The 16,433-nt window shown below is 43.1% G+C and overlaps 1 protein-coding gene across 3 annotated transcripts in view; it reads right to left on the bottom strand.

The window, feature by feature from the left end:
• The window catches only part of VPS13C (vacuolar protein sorting 13 homolog C), a 391,739-nt gene that overhangs the window by 71,252 nt on the left and 304,054 nt on the right, over nucleotides 1-16,433 (bottom strand). For all 3 annotated transcript variants that reach the window (XM_077264165.1, XM_077264166.1, XM_077264167.1), the window contains 6 exons: nucleotides 12,790-12,923; nucleotides 12,050-12,176; nucleotides 10,856-11,091; nucleotides 9,238-9,379; nucleotides 7,443-7,577; nucleotides 3,253-3,334 (listed from right to left, as the gene is read on the bottom strand). In XM_077264165.1, coding sequence (XP_077120280.1) covers nucleotides 3,253-3,334; nucleotides 7,443-7,577; nucleotides 9,238-9,379; nucleotides 10,856-11,091; nucleotides 12,050-12,176; nucleotides 12,790-12,923 — 856 coding nt within the window. The remainder of the gene's footprint in view (nucleotides 1-3,252; nucleotides 3,335-7,442; nucleotides 7,578-9,237; nucleotides 9,380-10,855; nucleotides 11,092-12,049; nucleotides 12,177-12,789; nucleotides 12,924-16,433) is intronic.

The raw sequence follows: 16,433 nt of genomic DNA on the forward strand, positions 1-16,433 counted from the left end.
CTATGGGTCCACTTGCGTCCTGACCTAGACGTGGATGTGCCAGGGTCATCTTGTTCCTGAGTCAAGCTCTCCCTTTGCTGGGTAACGGTCATAGCCGGGGCATGACCCTGCAGAGCCTGAAGCAATGTGGAGGTTAGGTTATCTATAGACTGCGTCATAGATTGCGATATCTGAGTAGCCCATTCCGGCGTGGCATTAGACACCAAGGCATTGGCAGGGCCTTCTTGGGGCTCTGACACATTAGTTTGTATACAGTTCTGACAATGCGGGTACGTGCTACTATTGGGGAGAGTGGTCCCGCAGGCTGTGCAGAATGCATAATAGCAGTTCTGCCTGGTTCTCTTGGACCTTGAGCCCAGCATAGTGCACAGAGTGCAGAAGAGCCTTATAGGTAATATGGATTCACAGCTGAGTAAAAAACCCAGCTGTGATCTTACCCCACCAGTGTGCCCCTAGGTACAGCGCCGAAGATCCACAGTCCTGTGCCCCCCGGAGACTGGCTGCCTGGTCCTGGTCTTGCAGACCGGGAGATGCAGGGTTAATCTGCAGCCGAAAATGGCTGCTGAGACAGAGGAAAGGAGGAGAAGGGGGGGGAAGAGCTGGAAAAAGGTGGCAAGGCTGTGTAAAAACGCGCCCTTTCTGTCTCGATCCACCCCCTTTATGACACTGTAGAGTGTCATATTTGTCATCCGGGGGGCGGGCCGTGGGGCGGAGAGGAGGCGGCAGCTTCAGCTAGGCCGAAGCCGGGGCCTAAATTAGATGCCTGAGGCCCAGAAGGGCTCCAGGCCGGCGCGAAAGTCCGGGAGTGGGTCGGATCTGAACCAGACCCCTCCGGATTTAAAGGCAGGATGGCGGTGGGGCTATAAGCGGAAGGGAGGAGCCCGGTAGGGGTCTCCCTGAGGCAGTATAGAGCTGGTGCTGTCGCAGAGACAGGGGCGCAGGGAGCCCTGTGTCTGTCTGTGCCATGCCTGCCTGCACTCCCCCCGGCCCCAACAGGAGCCCGCAGCTGGGCTGGGGTCCCTGGATGAAGGCGCAGTGTGCTGGCCCATTGCTGGGAGCTGTAGAATGCTGCCTGTACAGGCCCTACCTGAGGTGTCTCAACCTAATACCCCCAGAAGGGGATAGGGAGGGTGCTGTTGTCACCTTCAGGGGCCTTTATCCTCGCCTCGACCTCAACCCAGAAACCAAAAGGAATTGGGGAATGAGGGGGGGGGGGGGGTCTAGATTTCGAACCAGCACCCGAGGGACTGGGGAAGGAGCAACATGGGGAATGCCATCTCTACTTCAACTGGGCATCCCATAACAGGGGGCCGAGGAAGGAGCCATGCCGGGAGTCTCACAGGAGACCCTCTTTTCTTCATCTGTAATCCCGTCGGAAAAAACGGAGTAAAAATCTTGTAGGTGTGCCTCCTATGCGACACTAAGCAAAAACTGGAGAAGGCTGATGCCGTCCAGGGGTGTATACTGCACAGGAGGAGCCACAGTTAATCTTTTTCAGATTATGCATAGTGTCGCCTCCTAGTGGACAGCAGCATAACACCCATGGTCCTGTGTCCCCCAATGAGGCGACAGAGTAATAAGATTCTCTGGTCTGATGAGACAAAGATTGACTTTTTTGGTGCTAATTCTAAGCGGTATGTGCGGAGAAAACCAGGCACTGCTCATCACCTGCCCAATACAATCTCAACAGTGAAACATGGTGGCGGCAGCATCATGCTATGGGGGTGTTTTTCACCTGCAGGGACAGGACGACTGGTTGCCATTGAAGGAAACATGAATGCGGCCAAGTACAGAGATATCCTGGATGAAAAACACTTCCAGAGTGCTCTTGACCTCAGACTTGGCCAAAGGTTCACCTTCCAACAAGACCATGACCCTGAGCACACAGCTAAAATAACAAAGGAATGGCTTCGGAACAACTCTGTGACCATTCTTGACTGGCCCAGCCAGAGCCCTGACCTAAACACAATTGAGCATCTCTGGAGAGACCTGAAAATGGCTGTCCACCAATGTTCACCATCCAACCTGACGGAACTGGAGAGGATCTGCAAGGAAGAATGGCAGAGGATCCCCAAATCCAGGTGTGAAAAACTTGTTGCATCATTCCCAAGAAAACTCATGGCTGTACTAGCTCAAAAGGGTGCTTCTACTCAATACTGAGCAAAGGGTCTGTATACTTATGACCATGTGATATTTCAGTTTTGCTTTTTTAATAAATTTGCAAAAATGTCTACATTTCTGGTTTTTTTTAGTCAAGATGGGGTGCAGAGTGTATATTAATGAGAAAAAAATAACTTTATTGAATTTACCAAATGGCTGCAATGAAACAGAGTGAAAAATGTAAAGGGGTCTGAATACTTTCCGTTCCCGCTGTATATGGAGGCACCGGCCTACTGATGGTTGGGAGAAAGGTCGATCGTCTATGTCCAATTTTACACTACCAATCGTATTGTTCTCTCTGAGATTAGCGGCCAGTTGACGTGTCAGTCGGCGGCTTTCTCATAGAGCACAGGATCGTTCAGCCGAACAAACGCTCCAGTGTATGAGTCAGCAGAGATGGTGGTCCGCTGAACCATCATTTGGCTGACAACCATCTAAGTATATGGCCATCTTCAGAGTTTTCATCGTCCAAGCAGACAGTGCACTACATATACTATTGATCTACAATATATGCTTTTTGTATATTTTTGACCTATACAATAAATAATTAATAATAGTTACATACTTTTAGTTCGTTTTGTACTGTTTAAGATTATGGTAAACAGTTATGCACAAATTAATAAAATACAACAAAAAAAAAATTAAAAAATTATGTCTTAGGCCAAGTTCACACATCTCGAATTAGTTGCGGATTCCGCAACGTCAATCTGCAGCAATTCACAGTATAACATAAGTAAATTGGTTTCTACAAAATTCAGGTCACTTGTTTCGGAAATAAAAAAGAGCAAAAATGAAAGCATGAGACGGATTTCAAAACTATATCATGCTCGTTGTTATGTGGATTTTCATTGCGGTTTTCATCCTATTCAATGCTTAGTATATGGAGTAGGGTGAAATCCGCAGTCAAATCCGCAAGTATCAGATATGGATTCCGTCTGTGGATTCAATGCAGAAAACGTGCTGATTTGTAACCAAATTAGAGGTGGAAATTTTCCGCAATGTGTGAACATAGCCTTACTGTATTGTGAAGGTGACATGCTGGTGCAGGTAAAGACAGTGAAGAACTCAGCATCAGAAAATAATGATTTTTACCAGAGTCTAAAGCAATGGATTTCGGAGGTGCAACTGGATGGAAGACGGCAGGAAACATCGAACCAGGAAGCTGGTTATCCACCTGCCAAGGAAAACAACATAATCCACTAAATCTCTGAGGAAGTACTAAACATGACTGCAGGGAAAGCTCATCCATATCACATTATTACTTTGGGGTCATGTTATATAGTCATTTGACTAAATTGTCCATAGGTTATTATATGCACCGAAGCAGCACAGATGGGTGTACAGACCCAAATACATCACATGAAGGAGAGACGTCATATGGATAAGCTTTGCTCATGACTTTATTCTTTACATACTGTAAGGGTTTTCTTTATTTTGGAATCAATGAAAAATATTTTAGAATAAAGTGTGTTAAAAAGGTTATTCCATCAAAACAAACCTGGTGGAGCAGCTGAGGCTCTTCTTCATAACTAAAACTTGGTTTACACCAGCCAACCGTCAGAGTTAAATTATCTCCAATTGGTGATCGCTCCTTAGATGTACGCAGAACGATCAGGCAAAGACTGTTCTGTGCTAACCGGCTGCTACTGTTTTCAGCTTACACAAGACAATGTATTGCCGAGAACAATGATCTTTTTAGTTAGCCAAAAGATCATTTCACCTGACTAACAAGCGTTTTGCTCTTTGTTGAGCGATTGGTATCCTGTTTACACTTTATGATCATCAGGAAAAGAACGTTCCTAATCAGTCACTCTTGTCCCCAATAATCATATGAAAGCATCTTACGAGTGGAGCCTTCTATAAAGGACTCGATTCCACCATGAGATATCCTGACACCTTAAGGGTATGTGCACACGTCCGGATTTCTTGCAGAAATTTCCTGAAGAAAACCGGAAATTTTCTGCAAGAAATCCGCATTTTTTTTTTTTTGCGTTTTTTTCGCGTTTTTTTTAGCATTCTGCAAGCGTAATTAGCTTGCAGAATGCTAAAGTTTTCCAAGCGATCTGTAGCATCGCTTGGAAAACTGACTGACAAGTTGGTCACACTTGTCAAACATACTGTTTGACAAGTGTGACCAACTTGTTACTATAGATGCTGCTTATGCAGCATCTATAGTAAAAGATAGAATGTTTAAAAATAATAAAAAAAATAAAAAATGGTTATACTCACCCAGACGATCTCCTCAGCGGCGTCCGTTCCTATAGATGCCGGTGTGGTTCAGGACCTGTGATGACGTCGCGGCTTGTGATTGGTCGCGTGAGTCACATGAGCGGTCACGCGACCAATCACAAGACAGTGACGTCATCACAGGTCCTGAACCACACCATCTATAGGAACCGAAGAGAGAGCATGCACCGGAGAGGCGGGAACACTTCAGGGGCCATCAGAGGGTGAGTATAGGACTATTTTTTATTTTAATTCTTTTTTTTTTACCAATTATATGGTGCCCAGTCCGTGGAGGAGAGTCTCCTCTCCTCCACCCTGGATACCAACCGCACATAATCTGCTTACTTCCTGCATGGTGTGCACAGCCCCGTGCGGGAAGTAAGCAGATCAATGCACTCCTAGGTGTGCGGAATCCCCGCAATTCCGCATTTTTAATGAACATGTTGCTTTTTTTTCCGCGATGTGATTTTTTCGCGGAAAAAAATCGCAACATTTGCACAAAAAATGCAGAATACCCTGTAAATAATAGGAGGCATATGTAAGCGTTTTTTTTCGCGTTTTTATCACGTTTTTATAGCGAAAAAAAACGCGAAAAATCCTGAACGTGTGCACATGGCCTAAAAGTACGGTAATCTGTCGTCAGGTTTTTGCTATGTAACCTGAGACAACAATAATGAAGTAGCACAAACAATGATTACAATGTGTCACTTAAGGTACCGTCTCACAGTTGCACTTTTGTCGCTACGACGGTACGATCCGTGACGTTCCAGCGATATCCATACGATATCGCGGTGTCTGACACGCAGCAGCGATCAGGGACCCTGCTGAGAATCGTACGTCATAGCAGATCATTTGGAACTTTCTTTCGTCGCTGGATCTCCCGCTGTCATCGCTGGATCGTTGTGTGTGACAGCGATCCAGCGATGCGTTCGCTTGTAACCAGGGTAAACATCGGGTTACTTAGCGCAGGGCCGCGCTTAGTAACCCGATGTTTACCGTGGTTACCAGCGTAAAAGTAAAAAAAAATAAACAGTACATACTCACATTCCGGTGTCTGTCCCCCGGCGTTCTGCTTCTCTGCATGGTGAGTGCCGGCCAGCCGGAAAGCGAGCACAGCGGTGACGTCACCGCTGTGCTTTCCGGCTGGCGCAGACACAGTGCAGAGAAGCAGAACGCCGGGGGACAGACACCGGAATGTGAGTATGTACTGTTTGTTTTTTTTTACTTTTACGCTGGTAACCACGGTAAACATCGGGTTACTAAGTGCGGCCCTGCGCTTAGTAACCCGATGTTTACCCTGGTTACCCGGGGCCTTCGGCATCGTTGGTCGCTGGAGAGCGGTCGGTGTGACAGCTCCCCAGCGACCACACAACCACTTACCAACGATCACGGCCAGGTCGTATCGCTGGTCGTGATCGTTGGTAAATCGTTATGTGAGACGGTACCCTTACTGGGCTATGTTTTGCTGTTTCAATACAATCAGTGCTTTATCAGCAGGAGATTATAGCTACAAGACTACTGGCCACATGCATCGTGGTCCAACCATGCCCCCAGCACTGATTAGCAGCTCTCTGTTACTACACAATGTACACAGAAAGCTGTGGTGTGGACGGGATTATACACAGCTCAACAACTGCTAGATCTGCAGCAGAGAAAACTGATTATATCATATTTGCTGCACACATCACTGGGATCAGGCTCTCCGCCCCTATGTCATGCTGCTGACATAGTCCCTTTAATAGCAAAGTGTGACTGATGATCTGTAAAATATTGGTGGTACAAGGATAATTACTCTGGTTACACAGGAGAGCTAACAGTTCCAGATAATTCAGTTGATTGATTGATGAAATAGATTCTTTTACTTGAACATTATAGTAGGTTTTACTTTCTTTTTCGCTGCATAGAGCTGTGGCAAAAATTAAGAGACCACCACATTAAAACCCTGTCATAGGCAGCCCAATCTCCAGACCTGAACCCCAGTGAAAACCTCTGGAATGTAATCAAGAGGTTGATGGATAGTCACAAGCCATCAAAGAAGAACTGCTTACATTTTTGCGCCAGAAGCAGTGTGAAAGACTGGTGGAAAGCATGCCAAGACGCATGAAAGTTGTGATTAAAAATCATGGTTATTCCACAAAATATTGATTTCTGAACTCTTCCTGAGTAAAAATATTAGTATTGCGGTTTCCAAATGATTATGAACTTGTTTTCTTTGCATTATTTGAGGTCTGAAAGCACTACCTTTTTTTTTTTTAATTTTGACCATTTCACCTTTTCTGACAAAAAATACAAAATGTATTGCTTGGAAATTCGTAGACATGTTGTCAGAAGTTAATAAAATAAAAGAACAATTTACATTTTACTCAAAAATATACCTATAAAAAGAAAAATCAGACACACTGAAAATTTTGCAGTGGTGTCTTAAAAAGTACTGCTCTGGCAAAAATTAAGTACTATTCAACAATAGTCATTTGACTGTTTACTACTGATGCCCTTGTATGTATCAGATGATAGCAGCTGCAAATCTCCTAAGAAAAATACAGAGAAAAGTTTTTAAAAATAGAAAAAAATAAAATAAAACAATTTCAACTAATCCTTTTTAGTCCCATAAAAAAAGAAATAAATACACACATATGTGGCATTGTTGCGTTCGAAAAAATCCTATCTATGAAAACATAAAATAAATTTATCCAATTGGCAAACAGCGTAATGAACTTTCTGATTTTATTCACCATTTAAATAAAAGAAAAAAACAACATACATGTTTGGTATCTGTCAGCTTTACATGTTAAAAACAAAAAAAACCAAAAAAAACAAATTGTGGAATGGCTCCTGGAAGAAGGGAAGTTAAAAAAGAAAACTTAAAAATTAAAAAAATGTTCAAGGGTTAAACCATTCAAACCAAAATTGATTGCAATCAAGCAAAATAACTGAGCAGGCTTGTGTGTCACCAGATATTAAAGATTACTTGTAGAAAATATTTCATATACAAGTAACTGTTTGCAAAAAGTGAAATACAGTATTTTAATCCATTTTGTGTATAAACTTGACTTCACCTGTAGCCAGTATAATTGAGCCCGTAAGCTTCTTTGATGTGGAGACTGTTTCAGTTCTATATGGATACCAGAGAGGAAGCTTCTTCTGATTTTGCATTTAACTGGTGAGCGCATTTCCATACAACTGAAGCTGACCTACATGTGATTAAGATACAGATTAAAGACAATGGGCTTTAAAGGGAAATGATGGTCAGAGAAACTACCTATTGTGTAAATAAGGATTTGGTGTTACATATATTTTTAAAACATTTTTGGCCTCTTCTTGATGGAGCCTAATTTTTTTTTTCTCTAGCAAAATGGCACCGGCGGCGACACCTGCGCAGTAGCATCTATCGGAGCAAGATAGATGCTACGGCGCAGGTGCTATTTTGATTAAGAATTTTTTTTTTTTAAAGGGAACCTGTCACCCCAAAATCGAAGGTGAGCTAAGCCCACCAGCATCAGGGGCTTATCTACAGCATTCTGTAATGCTGTAGATAAGCCCCCGATGTATCCTGAAAGATGAGAAAAAGAGGTTAGATTATACTCACCCAGGGGCGGGAGGTTCGATCTGATGGGCGTCGCGGTCCAGGCCGGGGCCTCCCATCTTCATAGGATGAACTCCTCTTCTTCACACTGCGGCTCCGGCACAGGCGTACTTTGTCTGCCCTGTTGAGGGCAAAGTACTGCAGTGCGCAGGCGCTGGGCCTCTCTGACCTTCCCCAGCGCCTGCGCACTGCAGTACTTTGCTCTGCCCTCAACAGGGCAGACAAAGTACACCTGCGCCAGAGCCGCAGCGTGAAGACAAGAAGAGGACGTAATCGTAAGAAGATGGGAGGCCCCAAACCGGTCCACGGCGCCCATTGGACCAGAACCAAACCAGGACCGCCCCTGGGTGCCGATAATCTAACCTCTTTTTCTTATCTTTCAGGATACATCGGGGGCTTATCTACAGCATTACAGAATGCTGTAGATAAGCCCTGATGCCGGTGGGCTTAGCTCGCCTTCGATTTTGGGGGTGACAGGTTCCCTTTAACTATATTTCTAAATAACATGAAAACTGCCATATTAGCCCCTGTATCATGCTACAGCACAGGTGCCGCCACCTGAATGAAAAATGTGATTTTTTTTTTTTTCACACAATAATTCTATGCAGTAGGTAAAATAGGGGGAGGTCAGGGAGGGATCAGTGACCTGTCATAAACCCATACAGATGAATATACAAGCAGAGAACAAAGCCCTCCACGCCCCACAGGCCGCCCCGAAGCACGAGAATCTCATTAACTGAAAACTACAAATATAGATTAAACAACAACAACCACAAGACGGATTTCACCAAGCAAGGTATCATTTTAATCAATATAACAGCGCCAACCTGACACTGTCTGTAGGTTACTGTGTACAATCCTGCTGACAGGTTCAATGTAATAATAAAAAAAAACAGTAAACGTGCCATTTTTACACAGGCTACTTTAGACACTTCCTGTCTTTTCAGGAAGAGTTTACAAACTGAACATACCAGCAGAGGCGGGATTACAATGACAGGCAACACCTCTATACATGACCGATAACCCAGGACCACTCATTCAAGTAGGCAACAATAGGCAGTAAGTTGGGGAAAAAAATTGCATAATTTTTTTTTTTTTATTACTCTTTTTTTTTTTTTTTTTTAAATACAGATCGTGACAAGAAAAAAAAAAACACATTGCTAAAATTTTTCCGAAAATACATTTAAAATCAAATGTAATTAATAGGTCATATTCTGATGATAGCTCAACTTCAGTAACATCAGACCACACAAGTAACCCATACAAACCTCAAAATTGCCATCTAATTTTGTCCATCTGCATTGTTCCCCAGCGAGATATTTCTCATAGGCTTGTTCTAGTTGAAGAATCTGTTTCTGGTTAAAGGGCTTCCACTTCCGTTTTGGCATTAGCTCCCAGATAACTCCTGAGCTGCAAGCAAAAATCAACCAGTTATACGTGTATGTAGCAATTTCAAAGGCACTTTCAAGCAATACCTTCAAATGCCCAGTGCGTTCCTCCTTCAATGAGAAATCAGAGTTTGAATTCATATGAAAGCGAATTTGAAGATCTATTTCCGATCTGAAGTCTCTGCCAGTTCAGCTCCTTTCCCCACCCAGCACCACCTCTGACTTGACTAACGACTCCTTTGCCTATAGTCACACAGCATAGAGCCTGTCAGTCAGGAGGCAATGTTGGGTGAGCAATATAGCTGGAGTGACAGAGGTTTCAAATTATATCAATTCAAAAACTGATTTCTCAGTAACAGAGGAGCAGACTGGCCATGTAAAGCTATTATTGGACTTGTCTTTGAAAGAGATACACATGCATATAAATAGCTTGGAGGCTGAAGTCCTGCTGACACACTCCCTGTAAAGGTACCTTCACACTAAACGATATCGCTAGCGATCCGTGACGTTGCAGCGTCCTGGATAGCGATATCGTTTAGTTTGACACGCAGCAGCGATCAGGATCCTGCTGTGATATCGCTGGTCGTTGAACAAAGTTCAGAACTTGATTTGGTCGTCAGACCGGCGTGTATCGTCGTGTTTGACACCAAAAGCAAAGATACCAGCGATGTTTTACACTGGTAACCAGGGTAAATATCGGGTTACTAAGCGCAGGGCCGCGCTTAGTAACCCGATGTTTACCCTGGTTACCAGTGTAAAATGTAAAAAAACCAAACAGTACATACTCACCTTCGCGTCCCCCGGCGTCCGCTTCCCACACTGACTGAGCGCCGTAAAGTGAAAGTTAAAGTACAGCACAGCGGTGACGTCACCGCTCTGCTGTTAGGGCCGGCGCTCAGTCAGTGCAGGAAGCGGACGCCGGGGGACGCGAATGTAAGTATGTAGTGTTTGTTTTTTTTACATTTTACGCTGGTAACCAGGGTAAACATCGGGTTACTAAGCGCGGCCCTGCCCTTAGTAACCCGATGTTTACCCTGGTTACCCAGGGACCTCGGCATCGTTGGTCGCTGGAGAGCGGTCTGTGTGACAGCTCTCCAGCGATCAAACAGCGACGCTGCAGCGATCGGCATCCTTGTCGCTATCGCTACAGCGTCGCTTAATGTGAAGGTACCTTAAGAATTTGTATGAGGTGACTTGCATGAAACATCCCCTAGAAACAGAACACTTAATGATGCAATATTTCAAAAAGCAAGTCTCCTACACCACCAATTTCATTCTAGCAATGTAAATCTAGAACCTTCTTCTTCGTGTTTGTCTTGGCAAGAGATTTACTTTAATAAACCGAACAGTATGAACACCCTAATAGACCTGAGAGAAGAGCAAAGGCAACAAGGAAAATGTTTGCCTTTAGATTTGGGGAAAAAAGCTGGTAATACAAATTGCTTACAATGTTCCAAGCTATAACTGCGATTAGATGAAAAGTCTATTTAACACTTACCTTGTGATTCCTATGTAAGAAATCTCTTGTTTGGTCTCGTTGTTAATTAGAGAAAGCCCCAAACTGTGAATGGATATATTTATTTCCTGATCGGGTTGCTCCATTTCTTCAGCTTGGCGTGCCTTTGTCACCAAAGCCACATCTTCAGTGAAAAGTAAGACTCTCTGACGCCCATCCAGGAATGACACCCAGTGAATCTGAATTTCATGATTGTAAGCAAACTGTCCACTTTCATCCTGGAAAAAAAATTGATTAAGTAATTCAGTGTGAAAATAATTTATTTAGGTGAGAAAATCTGATAACTTTTTTTTTCTGACAAACAATATATAGAACTACTACAAATAGATTTCTTATTATCTGTATATATCAGACGGATTCTAAAAATAGCTGTTGATACTTGCAAATCTAAGCAAAAGTCATAAAGCAATTCATTATTTCACACAGGATTTCTTGGGGGAAGGGGCTCCTTCCCTATCCCTCACACTAGGGGGTGCCCTAGTCTATTCCTGTTCCCCGGATTACCCTGGAAGGTGGAGACACAGGGTCACATACCTTGCTATGCTCCTGACTTATCCTTACCAGTGTGAAGGTAAAGTAAATAGGATTATACTAGACTGACAATGAAAGATAAACAGGGATAAATGAAAACAATCATACAAAATACAGTCACCAAACAGTGGAAGAGGGGAGGGTAAGGTAGGTGAAATCAAATAGGAGATGATGAAGATGAACACGCAAACAAACTCCACGCAGAAATCTCCAGGGCAACTCTCCAAACTCCAAATATAAACACCGAATAACTCCTCCAACTCCAAACCAGGCAGAATGAACTATCACTGGCAATTCCAAATTCCAGTGGCAAGCATATATGCCAGAGGGGAGTGTCCAATACAGAACAGCTGAGACAATCCATGATGGAGAGCTCAAGGAGATGAACTGTACTGATAAACCTAACAATACCAGAGCAAAGAAATCCTGCAGTTTAATATGATGGTGACAAAGTTCTAACCGTTGCAGGAGTCCAGGTAACCAGACGCTGCAATCTCCTGGCCCCTCTCTCTCGTGCGATCCCCATAACAAATACAAAGTAAAACGGTGGCAGGCATCCTATAAAAATATCTTTTAGTCTTGTAAAAATCCATATATAAAAGGGCATTGATGCAAGAAAGAGGAAAACGGAGACAAACAATTTACCTTTAACAGGTCAAGCTCCCCCTTGTTCTGGCTATATGTCCACATCAGTTTTTTGGTTCCTGTTGGATCAGCCCAGGCAAACAGTTTTGTTTCTCCAGGCATAAGCACTGTCTCCTCTTCAATGCCACTGTAAGGTATTCAGTATTTTAACATGTAGTTTAATTCTGCTTCTTTATTACTTTAGCCAAAAAAAACGTAAAATTAGACGTGAATGATGCAAGAAAAACTTTATGGGTGTATTGATATGAACCATTTTTTTGTGCCTTTTTTTCCCAAATGTAAACAATTCTGCACATTGGGCTCACTTCATGGAAGCTTTTATGTCAGTATTCTTGTGTAAAAAACTTTGAAAAGTCACAACATTTTGGCAAAACTCAAGGCTGCGCTCATATTTTGTGACTTTTGCCATTCTCAAACAATTTTCACCCAGCCTCAACAAAGTGGGTGGAAAGCTAGTAAGGGGGAGGCATGATTAGCGGTGGTGTTCTGTACACCACAAATCTTATTTCAGCAGGGACATGAGTAGGATTTGTGGCGAGGGGCATACCACTCATCTTCCGCTCCAGATTTATGATGAAGCTAAGGACTCTTCACGAATCAGAAGTATCTGACTATAGAACTTTTCCTCATCAAGACCAGCATGAACAATGCAGGTCTTGATAAATCGGGCCCTGTGTGTAACCCCCACTAGACAAAAGCTACATAATGAATCAACACAGCATGTCATTTTCTTGTCCTACCTTTGACTATACGTCAATTTAGATCGAGGTGTATGATTCATGATCAATGCAGGAGCAGCTCCTTCATAGTAATCTGAAAATTTAATTACTATTGAGTGATCTGAGATACTGACATCCACCAGGAGCCCGGTACTCTGGAAATACAACAACAGATGATAGTTAAATGGAGCCCGTGGACACAGAATGACTGTTCAAACCAAATACAGGCTCTCGGTACACTCTTGGCCTGGCCGAACGGTTCACTGTCAGCCCCATCTACTCGTCTTATCATTATTTCCACCAGCCCCTCTATTTTTTATGAAATCTCTGGCTTTATAGATCCATGAAGGGTGTACTAAGCACCTGCACTTGGTTTGAACAGTCGTTCTGTGCTGACAGATTCCCTATAATGATATATATTCAAATATACACTGCTCAAAAACATAAAGGGAACACTAAAATCTCACATCTTAAATATCACTGAATGAAATATTCCAGTTGTAAATCTTCATTCATTGCATAGTGTAATGTGTTGAGAACAATAAAACCTAAAAATGATCAACGTAAATCACAACTAATATTTCATGGAGGTCAGGAGTTGGAATGATGCTCAAAAGCAAAGTGGAAAATGAAGTTACAGGCTGATCCAACTTCAGTGGAAATGCCTCAAGACAAGGAAATGATGCTGCTCAGTAGTGTGTGTGCGGCCTCCACGTGCCTGTATGACCTCCCTACAAAGCCTGGGCATGCTCCTGATGAGACGGTGGATGGTCTCCTGAGGGATCTCCTCCCAGACCTGGGCTAAAGCATCCGCCAACTCCTGGACAGTCTGTGGAGCAACATGACGTTGGTGGATGGTGCGAGACATGATGTCCCAGATGTGTTCAATTGGATTCAGGTCTGGGGAACGGGCGGGCCAGTCCATAGCTTCAATGCCTTCATCTTGCAGGAACTGCTGACACACTCCAGCCACATGAGGTGTGGCATTGTCCTGCATTAGGAGGAACCCAGGGCTAACCGCACCAGTATATGGTATCACAAGGGGTCTGAGGATCTCATCTCGGTACCTAAAGGCAGTCAAGCTACCACTGGAGAGCACATGAAGGGCTGTGCAGCCCTCCAAAGAAATGCCACCCCACACCATTACTGACTCACTGCCAGACCGGTCATAATGAAGGATGTTGCAGGCAGCAGATCGCTCTCCACGGCGTCTCCAGACTCTGTCACGTCTGTCACATTTGCTCAGTGTGAACCTGCTTTCATCTGTGAAGAGCACAGGGCGCCAGTGGCGAATTTGCCAATACTTGTGTTCTGTGGCAAATGCCAAGCTTCATGCACGGTGTTGGGCTGTGAAGACAACCCCCATCTGTGGACGGCAGGCACTCAGAATATCCTCATGGAGTCGGTTTCTAACCGTTTGTGCATACACATGCACATTTTTGGCCTGCTGGAGGTCATTTTGCAGGGTTCTGGCAGTGCTCCTCCTGTTTCTCCTTGCACAAAGACTGAGGTAGCGGTCCTGCTGCTGGGCTGTTGCCCTCCTACGGCCCCATCCACGTCTCCTGGTGTACTGGCCTGTCTCCTGGTAGTGCCTCCAGCCTCTGGACACTACGTTGACAGACATAGCAAACCTTCTTGCCACAGCTCGCATTGATGTGCCATCCTGGATGAGCTGCACTACCTGAGCCACTTCTGTAGGTTGTAGAGTCTGTCTCATGCTATCACGAGTGTGAAAGCACAACCAACATTCAAAAGTGACCAAAACATCAGCCAGAAAGCATTGGTACTGAGATGTGGTCTGTGGTCCCCACCTGCAGAACCACTCCTTTGAGTGTGTCTTGATAATTGCAAATAATTTCCATCTGTTGTTTATTCCATTTGCACAACAGCATGTGAAATTGATTGTCAAACAGTGTTGCTTCCTAAGTGGACAGTTTGATTTCACAGAAGTTTGATTTACTTGGAGTTATATTCTGTTTAAGTGTTCCCTTTATTTTTTTGAGCAGTGTACATGAACATAGCCACACAAAAGAAAAAAATGCATGCACAAAAGGGTACATTGATAGCTAAAGTTTCCAATTAGATGCATAACAGTACGTTTTAGAAGTATTACCGTAATCTCTACTAATAATAAATGGCTTAAACTTAAAACAGAAATCTAAAAAATGCCAATTTAATTAAAACATTTTTTAAAGTGGTTCTCAGACTAAAAGCGAATTTCATACATATCTAATTATTTAATAATCAAACTATTTTTCTAAGTTACATCAATTAAAAAATCCGTACCATTCCCTCTCTAACTTCCAGTCTTTGGTTTCTTTTCTTACTTTCTGTGGCAATTCTTTTTGAGTCTCCCAGCATGCACTGAGTATTTTCAAACAGATCACCATCAAGAGGCTGAGGTTGCGATTGCTCCCACTGCTTCTTTTTCCACCCTGAATTGAAGGTTCATCAGGTAGCGGGCACTGCTGTCACATACCACAGGTCCTTTCACCGCTATTCCCTGATGACTTTTTGTTTCAGTAGCTAGTGAGGAAGAAGTGATTGCAACTTCTATCACGCAACCACACCACTTTACATCTTCAGTCCACACTGCCTTGTTCACTGAAAAAAGATGTAATCAGGGGACAGTAATAGAAGCAGGGTGAGTGACAGTACCCTGCTTCTATCACCGCTCCATGATGACATTTCATTTCAGTGAACAAGGCTGCGGGAACAGAAGCAGTGTGGTAGTGGAGGCTGAAGATGCAGGGCAGCGGGGAAAGAAGTGTGGCAGCGTTATAAAACCTTCGCCACAATTGAAATCATCAGGGTATGGCAGTGAAAGAAGCTAGGATAAGTGACAGCAGCAACGACCCCTGATGACCTTTCATTTCATTACATCAAAGGAAGCAGTGGAAGGAACAGTAGCCCTAGCCCCCTGATGATTATTCATTTAAGAATTCCCAATGCATGCTGGGAGACTCTGAAGAATAGTCATCAGAAGAAAAAACAAAACAGAAATGAAGTTAGACTAGAAATGGAAAGGTAGGGATTTTTTTTTAATTGAGCACATTAGAAAAGTAGCTAGATGATAAAATTAAATAGCTAGAAATGTAGTATGAAATTCACTCATCGTTTCAGACAACCCCTTTAAATCAGAGCATTTTAGTCACAACATTTTGGCACCAGAAGAAATTATCCTTGATTCAAATTGTAGATTTTCAGTTCAACTTTATACCTTTTTGCATAAAAGAATAAAAAAAAAAATGCCACAACGATCACTGGAATAGCTTTAAACTGACAAAACTAATTTTCAATATAAATTTATAGAAAATCAAATAATAAAAATCAGGCACTTCTTTAAAATTGTGGCTCAAACATAAACAGTCGCACTCAAAAAAGTATCTTCAGAGTGTTATTAGCCAAACAAGTGGGGTTTTTTTATTTTGAAGAACACCAACAATTAAATTGTTGGTGTTCTTCAAAATAAAAAAAAACACTTGTTTGGCTAATAACACTCTGAAGATACTTTTTTGAGTGCGACTGTTTATGTTTGAGACTATACTTTGGAGGATTCCTCCACGTTCAGTCTGCACCATTACCAGCGAGAGTGCACGCCTTGTTCCTTACTACTTTAAAATTGTGGCTCAGCAGAAAAAAAAATGAAATGAAAAAGGCCTGGA

The sequence above is a fragment of the Ranitomeya variabilis genome, chromosome 5 (genome assembly GCF_051348905.1).
Source record: "Ranitomeya variabilis isolate aRanVar5 chromosome 5, aRanVar5.hap1, whole genome shotgun sequence".
In the NCBI taxonomy this organism is placed as follows: domain Eukaryota; kingdom Metazoa; phylum Chordata; class Amphibia; order Anura; family Dendrobatidae; genus Ranitomeya; species Ranitomeya variabilis.